The sequence below is a fragment of the Labrus bergylta genome, chromosome 16 (assembly GCF_963930695.1).
Source record: "Labrus bergylta chromosome 16, fLabBer1.1, whole genome shotgun sequence".
Taxonomy (NCBI): domain Eukaryota; kingdom Metazoa; phylum Chordata; class Actinopteri; order Labriformes; family Labridae; genus Labrus; species Labrus bergylta.
This window is the reverse complement of record NC_089210.1, coordinates 1,272,655-1,294,043: the sequence shown is the minus strand read 5'-3', so window position 1 is coordinate 1,294,043 and position 21,389 is coordinate 1,272,655. Positions and strand designations below refer to the sequence as shown.

At 45.1% G+C, this 21,389-nt stretch overlaps 1 protein-coding gene and 1 pseudogene across 1 annotated transcript in view; one reads left to right on the top strand and one right to left on the bottom strand.

Moving 5' to 3' along the window:
* LOC136183035 (phosphoinositide 3-kinase regulatory subunit 5-like) overlaps positions 1-4,501 on the bottom strand; it is a 9,176-nt pseudogene extending 4,675 nt beyond the window's left edge.
* A 608-nt stretch (positions 4,502-5,109) lies between these two features.
* The window catches only part of ntn1b (netrin 1b), a 37,318-nt gene continuing 21,038 nt past the window's right edge, over positions 5,110-21,389 (top strand). Inside the window, exons 1-2 of the mRNA XM_020658525.3 lie at positions 5,110-5,337; positions 5,462-6,506. Of these exons, the coding sequence (XP_020514181.1) occupies positions 5,492-6,506 (1,015 nt within the window). The 5' untranslated portion in view covers positions 5,110-5,337; positions 5,462-5,491. The remainder of the gene's footprint in view (positions 5,338-5,461; positions 6,507-21,389) is intronic.

Here is a 21,389-nt window from a genome sequence, read left to right as displayed (position 1 = left end):
GACTGTTCCGCAACGCCATGCAATAAACAATTACTAATACACATAAATACAGTAATAAAGAAATATAATGTAAAATTGAAAAATAAATATTTGAATATACAAAATATAGAATGATGTAAACAGTGTAAAGTGTAAAGTGTGCAGGGTGTCAAAGTGCAGATTGGAATGTGTGTGTGTGTGTGTGTGCATCATTTTACAACCGATCTTAAATTACTTTAAGCTATTCTGACTTTTATTTCTTTTTGAACCCTGCAGTAGGTGAGGGGCTGGGCTGTGTAAGTCTTTCCAAAGGTTTTAAGTCCTGGAGCCGTCTCAAAAGGTTTTCACAGATTTATATTTGAATCACATCTAAGTTAATGCATTTCTCATTTTGTAACTCTAAAATACTTTCATGCAATTCCTGGCAACTACAGAAGTACTGCTCGAGGTTTAAAGGTCACATACTGAAAAGGAAGAGAATATGTGACCTTTAGTGACCTTTACTGTCATCACACCTTGTAGGGGTTCTGAGACTTTATTTCATTAGAGTGCACGAGGTGGTCTACCTGGCGCTCTGAGCTCCTGCTGGATGTTGTTTAACACTCGTCTACTCGCCGAGCAGCACGGCTCAGGCCACGACAGGAAGCTGTGGAACACCAGGTAGGCGTCCTGCAGGATGCCAGAGTCTGCAGGCACGAACGGAGCCTGCAGGAAACAAACAGTCACCACTAACCCGGTTCAGTAAGAAACACATCAGATTGTGAAATCATTACATAAGAGGATCAGAAAAAGTGCTTGTTCCTCTTCTGTGACACTCACTTTGAGGAGGCTGGAGGAGAAGAGGAGAGTGAGAGGAACAACCACTTCATACTGAACCTGCTGGATCACCTGTGACAGGAAGAAGAAAACACTGATGTTACATCATGAAACGCTCTGCAGAGTGACGCTGCTCTCCCGGCTCTCTCACCTCTCTGGCTTTCTGCAGAATCTTCTGAAGGAGGATGAGGAAGTTGCGAGGATCTCGCTTCACAAGTTCCTCCAAACACCAGTTGTTGATGCACAGCCCGGCTGCTCAGATGGGCACAGACACACGACAGGAGGCAAACTTATTTCTGCTTTTTGGTTTCGCTCTGATAACAGGCACACACAGGAAGTCTCGTAATGACAGCTAGGTGCATACACAAACTTTTCTCTTTTTTTTTTTTTTTTTTTTTTTACCAAATTGTGACTGAAAAAAATGTTTTGGTGCTATTTCTAAATAAACCGAGACGACATTTCCCCCCATCTCTCTCACTCTGTGTGTCACCACTTTCAATTCCCGTTTGTCTCGATGGGATGAACAATATGTTCCTGATCGGCTCGCCTGGTGTGTGACGAGGATTCAACAGGTTCGAAATCCATCATGAAGCCCTTTTCTCTTTTTTAAAATATTTTCTTTGTATTCAAGTTAAAGTCAAACTGGTGTACATCATTTTTAAATCTTTTTTTCTGAAGATAAAAGACACAAAAATAAAAACAGACACACTATAAACATAAAAGCACAATAGTCCATAGCATAATAGTGTAGCAGAGAACCAGGGGAGTTACAATACAGCATCAGCTATTTACCTGAAATCTGTTCTATGTGGGTTTATAAACTCAATCCATCCTTTATGAAGCATTTTTCATTCAATATTTTAGTGACTTTTCAGCAGCACTGTCAGACTTTTAAACTTTGACATGACTCTGATAAAAAATCAACTGATATCGATCACATGGCAACAAAGAGAGAAGTCCTAGACCCCTAAAATGTATTGATTTCTCGATTTTTATGGACAAATGTTGCTAATAAACTTCTGCAAACTTTCTAAACTGCATAAAAACATCGGTACAGAAACATTGCCGATGTTTCTCTCTCTCCAACACACCCGTCTTATCTCACTGATGTCATTTTATTAAAGATTTAGTACCTTTTTGATACTAAAATAACAGATTATATCATTTAAAAACATGTGGTATGGAACATTTGTACAGCCCTACTCCTCAACAACAGTGATTATTATTCAGGTTTCTTGGTCTGAGGTCGTCGCTGTTAGAGAAAAGGTAGAGGAATGAGTGATTACCGTTCCAGAGCTGTTTGTCGGGAGCGTCGAGGCCGAGGCCGGAGAGGCATCGCTCCAGAACGTGCTCGATCCGATCCTCGGTGCAGCCGCTCTGCTCCATCTCCTGCGTCCTCCTGTGCAGAATCATCCCGACATCCAGAGAGAGAATTCAGCAGATAAACCGACAGGAAGTCCCAGAATAACACCGAGACCCCACTCCCTGTTATTGTGTTCCGGTGAGGGCGATATATTAAGTCTCTGAACTTCCTGTTATTGCTCCTGCCGACTCGTTATGAGCATTATTGTTCCCTTTGAGAAACAGTCGGGCGGTAAAAGGCTGAAGACTCGTCCACCGTAGATTACAGTCTGAGACTTCCTAACGATGCTGTGAGTCACAGACTGAGAGAGAGAGAGCACCAGGAGATGAGCGGACAGAAAAACAGACGGCCACAACTTCTTCTTTTTCATTCTTAAAATCTGCTGCTGACACGAGATTTGACGTGACTCAGACGTGGGATGGAGATGAGTCCTTCAGAGAGACCACTTCCCATTTCAAACGTAATAGCATTAAAGATAATAAAGACAAATTACAGATCTGTATCGTCTGATTGAAGGACATTTAAAGTAAACCCTGACTCATTACAAACTACTACAACTCATTTATCAGCTGCCACCAGAAACATATTCTAATGAGGGTTCATATTGTTCCCTGAAACCCTCTGGTGTGTGTGTGTGTGTGTGTCCTGCAGGATGTGTGTGTGCACACAGAAGCTGTTGTGATGCCCAGCTGTGTCAGATACACACAGTGACCACCGTCAGTGACACATGTAATGACATTGTTCACCTGCGTCGATCAAAAACAGGAAAAGCTGTTTCTGTTCCCATGTTTCCTTTAAGTTCTGTCTCCAGCCTGCAGGGCCTGAGTGTGTGTTTGAGTTCTTCCTCCTTCATGAGGAGACGATGATCTCTCTCTCTGACTCTGACAGCCAATCACAACGTGCTACATCATCATACAAATGCAGGCAAAGGACCCCGAGCAGATATGACCATCCGAGCACAAATAAAGGAAAGGGGTCTGTGGGTTCAGGTACTCTTTAACCACTTTACATTCCCATACACTGCAGGTTACACGATCACATTCAGACCCTGATGCTGCTGAGTAAAGAATCCATCAGAATTAACTCATCCCATTCATACACCATCGATGAAACAGAGGGAGCAACTTGGGGTTAAGTGTCTTTCCCAAAGACACATCATTTTGTGGCTGCAGGAGCTAGGGATCGAACCCCCGACCTTCCAGTTGAGAGATGACTGACTCCACCACTGGGCCACAGCCCTCCTCTGTTTTGATTCAATCCGCACTGCAGGAACTTTTCACTATTTTAGATCCTAGAACCCCGTTTAGAGGAAACCTCTTTAGCTCCTGCTTCAGAGTGGTTACCATGGTGATGCGAATGCAAACAGAAAAAAAAAAAGTCCCCATGTTGTTTATAGGGAACTCCTGTGTGGACAGTTCCTCTTCAAACAGTCACCAGAAAACACCTTGTGTTGCATGTTTCTCTCAAAGCGTTTTGTAATCCTATGAGTGAAACACGTTTAGCGTCACGCAGCGTGAGGACACAAATCATTCTGCTGCATGGAAACACGAGCAGCAGCAGCTTCTCTGTCGTTGGCATTTCCAGCTTTTGCAAGCAAGCCGAACGAGTGAGGAAGCAGGTGTTATCCCATTGTATGTAGAACGCTTATATATTGTTCTGACCTGCCACGCTCACATGACTAATGACACATTCTGATCTCTGCTGCAGACGCTTCAGAAAACACTTTTTAAAGACGTTTGACCGCATGAAGAAAAGTGAAGAGAGGAAGAAGACTTCTCTCTTAAATACTTAAAGCTTGTGATTGTGAATGGACAGAAGGGGAACAGGAAACCTGCAGCGCTTGAATAACAGTTTGCAGTTAGAGCTTTTGGAAGTTGCTTAAAAGAAGAAGATCGTTCCTAAAACATGAGTTAAATATAATCACGTTCACATGTTTAAAACGCTTCCTTTGACAAGTCTCAGACATGAAGGAGACAAACAGGTGTAAAGCATGTGATGCAAATATGACAAAATGTAAAAAGAAATCAACCACAGTGAAGACATCAGTCCTACCTTTATCTGCAGGAATGAGAGATCATCCCAGGTCTGATGGAAACAGTAGTGAGAGCTCGTCCTCCTGTGCTGCTGCTTTTTAAAAAACAACAGATCCTCAGACTGCAGCGTCAGGAAACACGAGCTGCAAAAAAACAAACAAACAGGAACTAAATGAGTCTCTGTGATGAGGCGGGTCACACAAAACAATCTGCTAATGCTGAAGGAGGAGGAGGAGTCTTTATGTGGGGGGTGCCCAGTTCCAAGTCCTGTCAGGACCAGGTCTGGTAGCTGGAGGGGTTCCAGTTCACTTCCTGAGCGACACTTCCCTCTGCAGTGGTGCAAGGCACAGAACCCCCACAATGCACTTTTCCTTGTGCAGCCCCTCACTCTGACGTCTCTCCATCCTGTTCATGCATGTGTGTAGCATGTCTTGATATTCCTATTGTCCAATTAAATACAAATAAGGATTGTATTTAATTTAAACCAGTAGGAATGTTAAGTTAAATCCTTGATGTATAAATCTCTTCCTATTCTGATTCTCTTCTATTATATCTTTATATTCTAAGTGCTTATTTATGTATCTATTCTTATATTGTTTTATTTGGGATCAATAAAGTAATTCTATTCCATTCAATTAGATATTTTATATAATTATATATAATGTTTCTCTCTCTTTGAGTCCTCCTGCTCTCATGTCATGTTGTTGGGTTCGATGTGTTGGTTGTTTATTTTGGGTTTGTGTTCTTCTGCTTTTGCTTTGTTATGAAGAACTTTGTACATCCCAGTTTGTAAAGGTGCTGCATGTAGTACACACGCTCCACCAGCAGAGGTCGCCCTCCCTCAGGCTCGGTCTCTGCTCTGATTGACTGGAGCCCCCTTCTCTCGTTACGCAGAGGAATGGGACAGACACAGATAGAGGTGGGCAGAGGTGTGACTGAGTGGACACAGGCAGCTGGGCTCCTGCCATCTCTCACTTTTATTTAGGGGCTCTCACAAAGAGAAGGGCTGAAAAGTGTAGCAGGAGGTTTTTTTTTAGGCGTATATAGGGGGATAGTTTGCTCTTTTAAATTCTCAGGAGTTTCTTCTCTTTTTATTCTGAGCAGTTTATCTGGAGGTTGTGAGCTGGGTGGAGTTCTCTTTGCCTCGTAAGGATATTTCTACACTTTGAGTTTGTTAAATGGATCACATGTTGTGCTTGTCTTGATTTGTCCTCCTTTATAATTAAACTTTTTAAATTCATTCTTGATTTTTCTGTCCTCCTCCTCTCAGCGGGACAGTCCCTGTGGAGCTCGGGTTACCATGCACAGGATGGTGGAGGTTTGGGTCACCGTGCTGACACTGTCAGCTCTGACCGAAGGGGTGTTCGGGGGGTACGGGCTCAGCATGTTCGCGGCTCAGTCCTCCCCTCCGGACCCGTGTTACGACGAGAACGGCAACCCGCGCAGATGCATCCCGGACTTCGTCAACTCCGCTTTCGGTAAGGACGTGCGGGTTTCCAGCGTGTGCGGGAGCCCCGCCGCCAGGTACTGCGTGGTGACCGAGAAGGGAGAGGAGAGGACCCGGGACTGCCACACCTGCGACGCCGGAGACCCCAAGAAGTCTCATCCTCCCGCGTACCTAACGGACCTGAACAACCCGCACAACCTGACGTGCTGGCACTCCGAGAACTACATGCAGTTCCCGCAGAACGTCACGCTCACTTTGTCTTTAGGGAAAAAGTTTGAGGTGACCTACGTGAGCCTGCAGTTCTGCTCACCCAGACCGGAATCCATGGCGATCTACAAGTCCATGGACTACGGCAAGTCGTGGGTGCCGTTTCAGTATTACTCCACGCAGTGTAAGAAGATGTACAACCGGCAGAACAAAGCAGCGATCACCAAACAGAACGAGCAGGAGGCGATCTGCACCGACTCCCACACCGACATGCACCCTCTGACCGGCGGACTCATCGCCTTCAGCACCCTGGACGGGAGACCCTCCGCGCACGACTTCGACAACTCCCCGGTGCTGCAGGACTGGGTGACGGCCACCGACATCAAGGTGATCTTCAGCCGGCTGCACACCTTCGGGGACGAGAACGAGGACGACTCGGAGCTGGCGCGAGACTCCTACTTTTACGCCGTGTCGGACCTGCAGGTCGGAGGTCGCTGCAAGTGCAACGGGCACGCGTCAAAGTGCGTGAAAGACCGAGAGGGGAACCTGGTGTGTGAGTGCAAACACAACACGGCGGGACCCGAGTGCGACAGGTGCAAACCTTTCCACTACGACCGTCCGTGGCAGCGCGCCACGGCACGAGAGGCCAACGAGTGTGTCGGTAAGACCCCCGTTATTATCCCCTTTACGGTGTGTCTGGATTTAATGCTTCAATATTTACCTGTATTTACCTGTATCATATTTGGTGACCTGTGTTCAACTTTGAGGACAAATTACGCACTTCGTTTTTATGTTTCATTTTTTACAAGTCAGAGTTTCTTCAGTGTCCTCTGGAAATAATAAATATTTTATTTTATTCTGAAGATAATTAGATAAATTAAACAGGACGATCTGGCCATTAACAAAAGTTTTAATTCGTTAGTAATGAGAGACAGAAGAAGGCCTCGAGCTCAATTTCCCACAAAAACAGACCAAGAAAAATCCTCATTAACGAAATAACAGAAATATTTCAGATTAATTCAACAAAGTATTTTTAATTAATCTTATTGATTACTTATTGGAAAATGAATGTGTTTCCATGCTCATAAAATGAAATCGTGTTTTATAATTTTCACTTATTGTCAGACTTCTTTTTTTACGTCTTTTGTAAAAAAAATATTGAATTAACTGACCGGAAATGAGGCCTAAATAAAATGCAACACATTTCAATAAATTGTTTAATTATAATCATCGAGTTTTTGAAGACTTATAATCGTTACATTAATATGAAAATTAAATGCACAAATGCATCAGTGTAGGCCTCGACCTGGTTCACATGGAGTCCTCTGTGCGTGAAGAGAAATGAATCACGTGTTGTTTCCACGGTATCACACACGATGTAAGATGTGTCGTTAAATACTTAAGAGTAGAAAGCTGATTTTTTTATCAAGAGGGAAAAGAAAGAGCATGAAGTCAATGCGCCTGTCCAAAATGCGTAATGGCGTTTGGACTCTCGTTTCCGAGCTGAAGAAAAGGAAGGAAACGTTGCAGCTGCAGAGATAGACTGCAGGGGCGTGTTGTGTTTCCAGAAGCAGGTGCTGTTACAGATCGGAGGGCCGATTAGGGCGGTTTTATTGGCATTTTTGGCACGTAGAGTATAAACTGCCACTTTAGAGGCCTTAAAGTATTCAGAGGGGCGGACAAAGGAGAGATCATTTAAAGCCAGGGCTGAGGTCTTTTTTTATTTTAACACCAGCAGCAGCAGCAGCAGCAGCAGCACAGAGTGAGTTCATATGCTGGGATGCTTTAAAAAAAACAAAAAACATACACACAGGAACGATAACAACAGCTCGTGACCTCCAAGCTGCAGAGAAACAAACCACAAAAAGTGAAAAGTTCAGTGAGTGTCATGCTCTGCTGATCCACACATGTTCCCTTTGGCCTCCTCCTTTTTGGCCCTGCAAAGCCACCATCTCTGTGTACTTTACTGAAACAAAAGGTTCTGACTAGTGGGGTCCAATCTCACCTTCAGAGAGAGAGAGAGAGAGAGAGCGAGAGTGAGAGAGAGACAGAGAGAGAGACAGACAGAGAGAGAGAGAGAGAGAGAGAGAGAGAGAGAGGCCCTTCTTTCACCTTCTCAGAGCCATGAGATGGATCCACAGACCGGAGTCCAGAGAGAGGAGTGGGTGGTTAATAACGATGGTCGGTCTGACACCTTCAGGAGAAAGAGCCGTGAGGAGGGAGGGGCGGTTTGAGTGGAGCAGCACACGGTCCGTATGGGGAGGCGGAGGGGATGCAGCACGGTGCTAATGATGTGTGTGGATGTGTCCACATGTTGAGAGAGAGAGAGACAGAGAGAGAGAGAGAGAGAGAGAGAGAGAGAGAGAGAGAGAGAGAGAGAGAGAGAAAGAGAGAGAGAGAGGTGTGGTTGGTGTCACTTTGAGGAAGTCAGATGAAACCAGTTTCCCATGACTCTTTCTGCAGGGTTAACATCTTTTTTGTGTGTGAGCAGGCGTTTGTGTTGGCAGCAGCAGCAGCAGCGGTGTTCACACATTCCTATCAGCTGCAGTTAGAAGACTTTAAAGTGCGTCCATTAAAACAGAGCTGGAGCGGAGAGATGGCACAGGCCTCCACCACCTCCAGGATGTGAGAGCATCACGGAGGGATTTAGTGACTGTTCAGATGTGTCTCTAAAAAGCAAATCAAGAGAGGCACAAAGTTTAAAAACATCCACAATGACACAGAAGTCACTCAAAGAGCTGCAAAATGATTAAAAAAAAAACCCAGAGACTCAAATGAGATGCTTCATCCTCACAGAGAGAGAGACGAGCTGCAAAACAAAACCTGAGCTGCTAAAATGAGACTTAAAAACGACATTTTAATCGACTCTAAAAAGAAAGAAAACAACCAGAAAGGCGTGAAAACCAGCACAAAGAGTCGAGATGAGACAAGATTCCGAGGTCTTACTGCTTCTTCTTTTTCTTTAATTTGTGAAACTGTGAACAAGTTGAACATTTTAGCTTTATCTGGAACATTCTGCACTTTATGAATTAATGCTGGAGAATGTTTGACCATGACCCAAAATCATTAATGTGAGAGGATTAATGAAGCTCTCTCTCTCTCTCTCTCTCTCTCTCACACACACACACACACACACACACACACACACACACACACACACACACACACACACACACACACACACACACACACACACACACACACACACACACACACACACACACACACACACACACACACACACACACACACGGGGTGACACTTGAGGCTCTTCAGTCTCAGGCAGCTGCTTCATATTCTCGGCGTGTTTCGGCGTAGCGCTGACCCCTGACGCTCCTCTGCGGCCTGACTGATGGGCTGTGAAGGGAAGTGTGGGAAAACTCACGTCTGCCAAGAAGTGCATTTTGAGACGAGTTGAAAACGGTCGCCCTGGGTTACTCGCACGTGTCATTTTGCACTTTTGGTAAATTTCAGCGTCCAGAGTTCTTGTTGTATAAAGTGGAGGCTTCGATCCTGTTCACTCACCTTTAAACGTTCTTCATCTCTGCACGTCTCTTCTTAAGTCGTATATTTTTGCATGCACAGACGTGCACAGACACCTGTTGGAGGAGTGTCGGCCATGTTTACCCCCCCCGTAGGTTTGCTGAATGAGGATATGATTGTATCAATGGACGCCTGGCTCTGCTCCCGGTCTGTGCAGCGCCGTCCAACAGAAGAACTAAAAATAGAGCTGGGGGGAAAAATGATTTTTAAGGAACCAGCTGGTTTGATGATTAATGCGCTGTAGAGGATTTGAGATTTGCTCAGACACGGTGGGGATGTTTGTGTGTTATAATCGCTCTTACAAGTCGGGGAACTCCTCCATGGTTAAGATTGAAATGTGTTTTATCAGATTTGAATGGTTTTTAAACATCATGTTTTTGGGTTTGTGTTCATTAACGATTTATTCTGTGTGCGCTTAAGATCTCAATTTCAGAGAGCTTCTCATCTGCACTTATTGTTGTTGCTAGGTTACAAAAGTTGACTCATGGCACTTCACTTCCCTCAAGGGCTCAGTCTGTAACTCTGACCACTAGTGTTTAAAATGGGTACTGCAGTCTAAATTCTAAACATCATAGAGAGCTGTCCCCCCCCCCCTCTCTAGAGTGGATGCTCACTCAGGTCACCATGTGGTGGACTCTGAAGCTTCAGTGTTTATCCAGCTCTGCATGGGTCTGTAAACCTTTCTGTGTTCTAACCTCTCTCCATTTTTCAAAAGCATCTCCAATATTGATCCTAGTTTGAGCACGTTTCTGCTCGTGGAGCTTATTAGAAACATGCAGAGGCTTTTTAGGTCGGGTACAATCACTTCTATCTGAACCACTTCTCTTGACCCGCTTCCATCGCTGCAACACCTGTTGACCTGATAACTGCTCTCATATCTGACAAACCGAGGGGCGTCCAAAACGGCCATGTGGGGGCGTGTCTTAAAAGCGCCTACCTTCTCTGGTCCAAACAAATCCAGAGCATTCAGGAGCAGAATCTAAAGTTAGAAGGAGGACATACTGGCTGCTGCATTGTTGTCAGAGAAGCCAGCACTTCAACATAGCATGTTTCCTTAATGATCAGAGAGTAAGATACCTTTATCATCTCACTGATTGGACCTTTAAATATTTATTCATAACTGGTAGCCAACTATTCAACCAGTTAGCCATTCCCTCCCTTAACTAATCAATCATGAAGCTACATCTATTTAACCCACTGGTACAAAACCAGCATGCCAGTGAGAAACTGTTTTCAGAAACAAATCCGTCAGTGGTCATCCGTCCTGTTTGCTGTTTGTTTTAGTCGTGATGATTTCAATCACAAGACGTCTTTCAGGGTTCAGTCTGTCAGCGTCTCAGTGCTGGACCAGTCGTTGTCCATGTGGCTGACTTGAGACCACTGACGCTCTTTCTGCTGCCATGTTGGACCAGTCAGGGCCTGCTCACCATCTGGGTCTCATTTCAGCGCCGCGGCAGCAACCCATGTGGCAGCAGAGAAGAATTTCAGTAAAGAATGATGTCATAGATACTCTGACTCGTCCTCTGGTATGTGGGCTCTCTCTCTCTCCATCATTGTCTGGTCGATCACTTTCTGCCAGCGCCTTGGGACCGTCAGCCATTTCATGTGTAAGCTGAGACATTCTTGAGGGTTTTAATTTCCCTGAGTTTACTCAACAATAGCCAGAGGAGACAATAGTTCTGTTTTGTTTTGTTGACTTTTGTTTTGATGGGTCTCTAATTTGAATTTCCTCAACTTATAGTACATCACATCACAGTGATTAAAACGGGCGAAAATACGTCACAACCAAAAGTTAAAGACAGAGTCAGCAGCTTGTTCCTTCAAAATAAAATACAGACTTCTTCAAAATAAAAGACAGTCTTCTCCTAAAGTGAAGCTGCTCCATTGTCCCTTCTGGGCCTCCGTACATGTGTGGTGGTGACTGTGTCTGCAGAGACTCTGTCCTCTGACTGGATTTTACTGTTCTGATTTGTTCTGGTCGACTTGGGACGTTTCTGGGCGGAGCTGGTGTGTTTCCTCCAGCCAATGACAGCGCAGCAGGTGAGTTTAGGAGTGAATATGACGGACGTGGACGTAGCAGCAAAGAAGAGAAATTATAATGAGAGTGAGGAGAAACACCAAGTGGATAAAGATCGTTCTAAAACGAGGGTGAACCTTGTGTTGTCTTTTACCCGTGGACGTGGAGTTGATCTACTTCCTGTTGGACAGGAAGGTAACAAACACCAGCGGTTAGCTTGTGCTAGAGTGCATTAGCTTGCAGTGTAAGATCTGAGAGATGTCTGCCGATATATTTCTAAATCTGAGTTTTTCTATTCCCAATATCGATATCGTTATCGGCCCCATAAATCCCGTATCTGTCGGCCCTTCTCTAAAAATGTCTAAATGCAGCACAGATAGGAGCGAGTGGATTTGTTCCTGTGGGAAAATAAACATTTCTGAAAAGAGTTAAAGAAAAACAAATAACTGTGATTGGAGGCGTCTTGCTCTTGTTGTGGGATGTTTGTTTGTATTGTCACAAGTGATAACAGAGGACGCAGCCTGAGGTCCACAACAACCTCAAACAACACGACCTCCTTCACATGTGCTTTAACAGAGACTTTAAATTAGGCCTGAACACAACACTGCTAATTTCATTACGGAGAGATTTCATGGTAAGAGCAGATCAAGGAAGAATAACAAAATAAAAAACAAACACAGGAATGTGAAGAAAACAAAAGTTCAAATAAACAATGTGGAGTCTTTAAAAGTAAACAGGTGTGTTACAGGCTGTAAAAATATGGACGACATGGCAGCTCCCCAGAAGTGAATCCAAAACATGTGGTGCTGCCTCTACTGACCGGCTGCGGTGTCACAAGCTCCGCCTCTTTCATGTTAACAGATGGGACATGTGTCAAACCAGTAAATCAACATGCATGTCTAATTGAAACATATTTTTTATTTTCTATTAAAACTGATTTTCTTTTAAAGAAAATAACGCTGAATTTGAATTTTTAGATATTCAAGATGTACACCTTTTTTGTACTTCTGCACCTTTTTGAAAATGTGTTACCTTTGAGGCTCGTTTTAAGATTCACTCGCATAAAAAAAACAACTTAAAAAACAGTTTACAAGAATCAACGATTTTGATTTGATTTGATTCTATTGAATCTTTAAAATCTTAAAACTTATCTTGTTATTGTACCGAATGGGACCAAGAGCTCCATACTTTGGATACTAACAGAAACTTTTTGATCCTCGACTGTCACGATTACAAGCGGAGAACAATACTTCTTGAACTGGCGCTCACTGAAAGTCGCCTCCGGTCTTTCTTGCAACATAAGCCGACGTGACTTAAGTAAGAGCTTTCTCTGTATACAACCAGACCATAAAACAAAGAGATGTTTTTGGGGGATCTCCAGAAGAATCCACGCTCAGCTACAGTCCCCGTGTCCTCTGGGGAAACGCTGCATGTTTGGAGGATTTTGTTTTGTTGAGCTCATAATGAAAGACAGACTCGCCGGTTAGAGCCTGAAAGGTTTCACTCCAACTTATAAAACTGAAGAATCTTCTTCTGCTGTGTTGTGGACGGCGGTTTGGAGAAGTGAGCGAGTGTGTTAACTGTGATTTAATGTTGCCGTCCGTCATGGCGTGAGCTGCAGGACGTCATGGCGTGAATGTGGAACACGTGCAGAGTACGGCTTTATGTGAAGCGCAGCATTCATCATACCTGAGATCAGTACTCAGACATGAACAGATACAAACAGGAGCTCCTCAAGATCTGCCAAAGAAACACCATTTCCCATGATGCAGTTTTGCCAAAATGTAAAAACTTTAGAGTACGAGGTTTGTCTGCTCAGTGTAAGACAAAGTGTGATCAATGTTGCCTGGATGACATCTTGACCTCATGATTAGATGTTGAGGTTTGGCTTTTTGCACACCTTCCAGGGGGCGTGTCCAGGGGGCGTGTCCAGGCTTCTCTGACTCAGGGTGCAATCACACTATGCAGCAAGGGGGTGGGGGCGGACCCGAACATGGGGCGAGCAACAAAACCGTTAGGCTATCCTGCACCCCTGCACTGTTTCTGTGTGTGTGTGTGTGTGTGTGTGTGTGTGTGTGTGTGTGTGTGTGTGTGTGTGTGTGTGTGTGTGTGTGTGTGTGTGTGTGTGTGTGTGTGTGTGTGTGTGTGTGTGTTGGATGGGCAGAGTGTTAAACTGGAGATGTTTGTGGTTTTGTGGTTCTTTAATTGGCCATACTGGGGAGGCAGTTAACACAGCATTCTTTCAGAGTCGGTTCCTGTAGCTTCACTGGTTTGAATTATTTTATATTAAGGCTAGTTCAAATGAAAAGAAAATTCTTACAAACTGTTTGAATGCAAAAAGTAGAAATGTTTTCTGGAGTTGGGAGTGCAAAGAGGTCATGAGGTCACACATTTATGCAATATGACACATTTTAAATAATTAAAAACAGTTAAAAATATTTATACCTTTGAAACGAGTTAGATTCAAATGGCTCTTTGTGACATCATCAGGTACCCCTCCTGTCACGACTGATGGATGCATATTTTTTAAATTGTGATGTTTTTATTTCGGGCTCATCTGTGTGTGTCTGCGATCTCTTCCACACAGCAGGAAACATAAGCTGCAGTGATTTGATGCTGAGTGTCTGCGACGGATCAGATTGTTTGTTTTCCTGTCTTGTTTATTTGAGTTTGTTCGACGGGCGCCGTATTGTTCGCCGAGCGGGGATGAAATGGATGCACATGTTTTGAAGCGTCTGTGTGGATGTTTCAACTCTTTGTGTCCTCCGTCTGTCTACATGGAGATGACTGCAGGGGGGGGGGGCTCTCAGGGGGTGTGCATCAGGACCACCTAGTGCGTGCACATCGAGCCCCCTTTTGAGGCTCTGGAGCAAAGCATGCTGGGAATGATTAATGGGCCAGCGAAGTGACACGCTCCGCGGCTCGGCTTCAGACCCCCGGCCAGCTCCCCCCTGCTGCTCCGCCACCCGACACAACCAGCCCAGTGACGGCGCCGTGTGAACACCCACACACTACACACTTCCTCAGTGTCCCCCTGAAACACTCCCTGCCCTTCTCCTCCACCTTTAAAGGAGCATGAAGGGACTCAGCAGTGGAGGCATAAGCTCCTCGACTGGTAGCATCCTCCCCGCTGCACTGTCAACACGGGGGTCCTTTCTACTGGGGGACCAGTAGAAAGGACCCCCACCAACATCTGAATAAAGTCCTGACCTCATCATGACATCACTGACAGTAAGTCTGCAAAGCTTTTACACAGGTTCAGGGAACGTTTGGGACTGTGCCAAATCTAGACGAACACATTTGACACATGATGTAAAATCTGTCGGCAGGTGACAAGATTTAACGAATGCAAAGTGTTTAGTTTCTGTTTGTAGTATGACCAGTGACATTGGCGAGCGTTTCAGGGGGCTCTATAGACAGATAGGAACTTTATTAACCCCTTGGGAAGGTTCCCTCAGGAAATTCAGATTCCAGCAGCAGGTAACACCAAAGGACAGAACAGCACATAGATACAAAGAATACAAAACACAAGTTATATACAAATAATACACTGTACACAGTAGCAGCAATAGACATGTCTAAATAAATGTATAATAAAATAGCAGCAGCAATAAGAAAAAGGTAGCAGCAGTTGTGTCGTTTTGTATTAATAGATAATTAACAATAAATAATGAATAATGCAAGCTGTTAGGATTGTGTTGTGGTCAGTTCAGACCTATTTCTCCCCCCATCCTCTGTCCTCCCGCCCCCCCCCCCCCCCCCCCCCCTCCTCCCTCCAAGTGAAGAGTTATACAGTTTGATGGCACAAGGGACAAAGGAGTTCTTGAGTTCTTCTATATCCGGCTGTAAACTCCGGGAAACAGTTGTCAGTTACAGAAATGAAGCAGCGTGCTTTGGCTGTAGTTTTATCCCAGAACCCATCACCATTGTCAGCAGGTAACCGCCCCTCCCTTCCTGTTTCACCAGTATGTGAGACGGAGAGCGGCAGAGAAGAGCAGGTAACCATCTGAAAAGATTCTGCGATCATGGGGCGCCAGTGGCTTTCAGTCAGAACGGGCATGTAGACGATTCCCACCCTCGTCTCATCTCTCGTCCAGCCCTCATCGTCAGCGACCGTGGAGCTCAGGAGTCCTTCACACGCTCACAGCACACCGTAGAAAGTCACTTCCTTCCTTCCTCTCCTGATGGACACACATCAGACCGTTTCCTCCCGGCTCCGCTCGCAGGAGAACGAGGAAAACGAGGAGCATCTCATGCCATGTGTCTGCGTGTGAATTTGTTGCCATGTGGTTTATTTACACAGATAGTGAGGCTCACTCTCTCAGGACAGAGAGTCGGAGATAACAGCCGTATCTGGTTCCCACTCGGGCGTGGAAAAGAATGAGCTCAGAGCGGTCGCAGACGACACCGTCATGCGTTCTGTTCCTGCAGGTTTTCATGATTCTGGAGTGACGACAGATCTGACAATACCTCGATACCTGAGCCGATACACCGAGCAGCTGAGGGGGGAAGATACAGAGGCGTCTGGATGATAACACCTTGTTACAGGTTAAAACACAAGGTGTCACACACACTTGTTGAGCGGTTAGACCCCGTGTCCACCTGCCATTTTTTTTTCTGTGCGACATAAACGACCATAGAAAGGCCAGTAAATGAGTTACTGAGTGAAAGTGAAATTGCTTTGAGCAGTTCAGACAGCTGCGTCTCCAGGATCAGACCGACAGCAGGGATCTCTGACGTGTTCCTGCTGAGATCACCGGCTGCAGGTTTCGACCTCCTTCAGGAAGAGCCACGCCTCTTCCTCTTTAGCTCGGTAACCGTATCCGTCAAGCCGCCTAACAACCAGAACAAACTCTGCGGTGAAATATGAAGAAACCTTTTTTTTTAACGACCCCTCAGTGTTTCCATTCAAACAATCATTACCCGTTACTTCCCTCACTGCTTCCTTTCCTCTGCTGAGGAAGTGTGCCCGCAGTCTGAAGGCGTGTCCTATTTCCTGAGGCGAGCTGATGTCACTTTATGAATATATCTGCTCTTAGACCGTTTGTTTTGAGTCGTATTCTCTATAAAAAAAATATTTGTTTTTGTGTATAAAGAAAAGAGCCAAAAAAAAAAATCTATATAAAAAAAATCTATATTTTTTTCTAAACCTAACCTAAACCTTTTCTAAAATTTTAATATAGGATTCCTAATGTGGAATCCTAGGCTTTTGCTGCCAGCCTCAATTGGACACTCAAGGAACTGCAGTTTCTTATTTTATTTTTTTGCGCTGTAGCATTAGCTTCATTTTTCAACAGTGGTGTGCTTCACTTTCATGTAGGAATACTGTCACAGAGCATTACAGGAATTACCACAATAATCATATTCAGACCATAAAAATACTATAATGCTAAATTTACTAGATCACAGTTCTCAGACATTGATGTTGTAAATGCTACTTGTCTAAAAGGAAAACACTTTTTACAGAATTTGTTCTTATTCTTCAACTCTCATGCATTTCTTGAAAAGTAAACTTACAAACTGTCATTATTCAAATGTTTGCAAAGAATCAAACGAAGCATCAAATCGACCTGCTGCAAAGACTTTGTAACTTTTTTCTCATTTTAAACTCTCGTCTCTAAAGCTCGACCTCGACGAGGAAAGATTATTTCAAACATGCAGTAAAATTAAGTTAGGCTCATGTTGCGGTGGCTGTGGCTCAGTGGTGAAGTCGGTCTCCTCTCAAGCAGAAGGTTGGGGTTTTGATCCCCAGTGACGTCTGTATTAGCGAGTTAAAGGGTTAAATGTTGTGATGCGTTCTACAAACACACTGGAGAGATATTTCTCACACCAGGATGAGGTCTGTTTGATGGATTGTCGATGGATTGTCACCTCAGCGTTCCTGCCTCCATCTCCCCTCGCCCCTCCACACGGCGAGACGCAGCGCAGAGAGCACGTGTCAAAGTGTTAAAATAACCTCCCCGCTCTGTGGGGAAGGATCTGGACGTCAGCCTAACGCCGGCCAGCAGAGTCCCGCGGCGACCTGGCCGTGTTTAAAAAACCTTCATACAGGTTTAGTCTGGAGAACAATTCCTCTGACCAGAAAAGCTCAATTACGGTGCGTTCAGGTTTACCATAAATACAAGCTCCCAACTTTGACGAAACGACTCGGGTCAGCCTCAAGCCGGTGATTACAGATAGCGTTAAGTGAGCGGTTTTCAGACGTCTCCCGAGTGTGTCAACACTAAAACCAAAATCCCTTTTATCCTAATTACTCTGAGGACAAAAGGAGTCAGGACTGAACAACATTTAGGAACGATTTGGTTCAAAGGGGTAGAATTGGAAGAGAAACATCATGGTGCCACCAGAGACCGCACTCCTCACAAGTTTTATACTCCGCCTCTCATCCGCCTTCTCCAACAGTTTAAGATGTTGTGATTTAAATTGTGAGGATGTGAGAAAAGCTTCAGAGAATCTGTTCATGAAGCTCTAAGAAGCAGAAGCCGGGTTGCTGACTTTTATGGGTCGAAGAGTAAAGCTTACAAAAACTAAAAACATTAAATAAAGAATATAAAGATGCTCTGAGTCGGCCTTAACGTCTGAACATGGCGTGTGATCGTACCCTGTTTGCTGACAGTGCATACCTTTAGAGGCTAACATCAGGTCCTAACAGCACGCGAGCGTCAGATACCGCGTTGTAAAGGTCTGCAACCCGACCTGAGCCCTCAGGCTTTTATTTTGAAATACATATTGGGCCGGGCGGCGTGCTTTTTGTTCGTTTTTTGGCTGCTCCAAAGTTCATGGTCCTTGCTGAAGCACTGACCTAAGTCAATGTGACACACCTCCCTCAATCAGGGCGCACACAGTGACACACACAAACCTCCAGCTGAGCGGACCAAACCAAAAAAAACAAAAGAGCGTTGAGCAGGAGTAACACACACACACTCACACACAAACAGTCCCTGTCAGAAAAGTTTCCGACGGGCCCCGTCCACTCAGGGGACGCCGGTTTTTTAGGGGCACAATGACGGAAGGAGAAACAACAGTCTTTAAAAAAACAAAGAAAAGATTTCCTTCGGTCTTAAAAGATAAAAACTGAAGCAACTTTCTCATCATTTGAATTTGATCACACTCAGCAGCTCTACGTCTCACAGGAAGAGGGGGGGGGGGGGGGGGGGGTGGAGGTAGAAGAGGCTGAGGGAGGAAGACGGCGTTTGTTTCGGTCTGTAAATCTGCTCTTAAAGTCACATGGTAACTCTTCAGACGTATAGGATGAACACTTTGAATCGTCTTGGGGCTAAACTGTTGGAATGGGGGGGTATGTCTGTTAAAAAAAAGAAGTTAAGATCTTCTCATGGCAGCGCTCCTATAACCACAGAGTGCAGACTTCCTTTAGAAACTAAACAGAGGGAGCAGATTCTGCTTATCAAGCTTAATGACTCAGGACCTTTTCATCACCTCTCCCATAAACTGGAGGAAGGAAAGGAGCAGCCACCCTCCCCACCCCACCCCCCCCCAGATCTCCCCGTTTCCACACCTTCAGTGACGGAGCACTGCAGTCCGTCACTGAAAATATACAAGTCATCAAACACAAACACACACATTAAGAAGCTGTTATTAGATAACACCCAGGGGAGGATTTTAACAACAGTCACAGCAGGCGTGTGTGATGGTGACACACACACACACACACACACACACTCAGATTAAAGAGGAAGTATTCCCCAGTCGACGTCCCTGATGTCCTGCCAACCAGCTCCCTCTCTCTGTCACATTTAAGGCAGTTTATTTCCTGATATATCTTTTTCAAGACGCTGCGTCCTAAATCTGGCAATAGCTGCTTTGATAAACGTTAAGAGTCTGCTCACTCCCAACTCCCCTGGACTGATCCCAACCCTGCAACAAGACGATAAATGGACTGAGATATGCCCCGCCATTATGACTTATTATTCATAAGAGACGATGTGTTATCATTGGCCGTACCAAGCAGCAGCTGCTCAGAACTTGGAACAAAGAACTGTGGTCATAACTGATTGCTCAATTTCACAATGCCAGCTCTTTTTTTTCTTTTTTCTTGTTCTGAAAGGGGGTCATGGTTCAGATCAGTCACAGCCTCTACACCGCCAACTGTTTTGTTCAGCGCTCGGCGGATGCGGACATTTTGTTAAGTTCTTTGAGCGTCTCATGAAGATGCATGGGTAACCTTAGTTTCTGTTAAATGGTAAATGGAGCTCGAAGCCTGCAGGTCACACCTTCACATTCACACACTGATGGTGGAGTCTATACAGTGACCATCAGTGTTACCGCCAACAGCAGCGGGAGAAACTTGGGGTTAAAGTCAGGGTTGGTCATTTCCTCCAGATCCACTTCTTCAGATTCTGGTGTAAATTGTCTTTAGGTCCTGACAGACATTAATAACTCATGTTCTCTGAAAAAGGAACAAAGAAAATCCATCATCTGTATCAGTTTGTAAGTCTGTAAAAACTTCAACCAATGTCTGCCACGAGGTACCAATCTGATGAACCAATCACACGCCTCCCTGTCTCCCTGCTCGCTCTCTACCTCTTGCGTGCTCTAGCTCACACTCAGAGCTCGTCACCGATAACTTTAGGAGTTTATACTGAGAGTTTACGCTCTGTATGTAAGTGAGGGGGCGTGGCTTTAGAGGGAGCACAGAGGGGAGGGGGCGTGGCTTTAGAGGGAGCACAGAGGGGGGAGGGGGCGTGGCTTTAGAGGGAGCACAGAGGGGAGGGGCGTGGCTTTAGAGGGAGCACAGAGGGGAGGGGGTGTGGCTTTAGAGGGAGCACAGAGGGGAGGGGGGCAGGTGCAGACGGAGCACTGAGGGAATGCTACTTTCAAAATCATGCTAGTTTTAGAAAATGACCAACCCTGCCTTTAAGTGTTTTGCCCAAGCACACATCAGACATGTGGCTGCAGGAGCTGGGGATCGAACCCCAAACCTTCCAGTTTATGAGACGACCAGCTCTCCATCTCAGCCGCCCGGTTGCAGACAGAATGAAAAACTCCTCAGGGCGAGACACTCTCTCACTGCGCCTCATTCTTTACTGGTATTTGCATAAACAGTCAGAAAGGTCGGTGCAGATTAACGCAGCGTCGTTAAAGTCTGTAAGAGAGAGAACTACTGTTCCTCGCAGAGTCACCGCTAACAGCTCATTACCCCACACACACACATTATTACCAGCTAATCTGAAATGACTTGGCGCTGACGTTGCATGGCGTGGGATGATGTCATGTTGCATTACCTAACGACAGCACAGAGAAGCAGCCTGCAGCAGTCGTTCTCTGTCCAGGCTTTTTCTTGGGTGGCTGTTTATGTTGAGGCAGTGAATTCCCCGATCGCCGGGCAACCAAACGGTTTACGAGCAGTTACTCACACAAAGCGCGGGGCGGGCTGATTGCTCAGCTAATTGATCTCCACCAGAGATCACAGAGCCATGCTCATAAAAGAAGGGGAACGCCCCCCCCCCCCCCCCTCCCCCACATGACATCACCGCATGCTGCACGGCGAGCAAGTCAGAGGAGAAACTCACTCCCACACTCTCTGCAGTGTCAAACACACACACACACACACACACACACACACACACACACACACACACACACACACACACACACACACACACACACACACACACACACACACACAAACATGGACATAACTTGTCAACTGTTTGATGAAGAAGCTTCTGGTTCAGAGGGGATGGGTAGATAAAGGTTTCCCTAAACACTTCAGACCCCTGATGCCCAGAATGCAGGAGACTTAAAGCTCCATCAATCACACATCTCATGACGCAGATACGATCTATCTTCAGAATCTGAATCAGAATCTGGATTTATTGCCAAGTACATTTACACATACAAGGAATCTGACTTGGTGTATTGGTGCTAAACAATTAACAAGAAAATAAAACAGAACTAGCAACAACTTAAATAATACAGAATAAGAAGATATTACAATATATAAAATAGAATTTAAAAATGTCA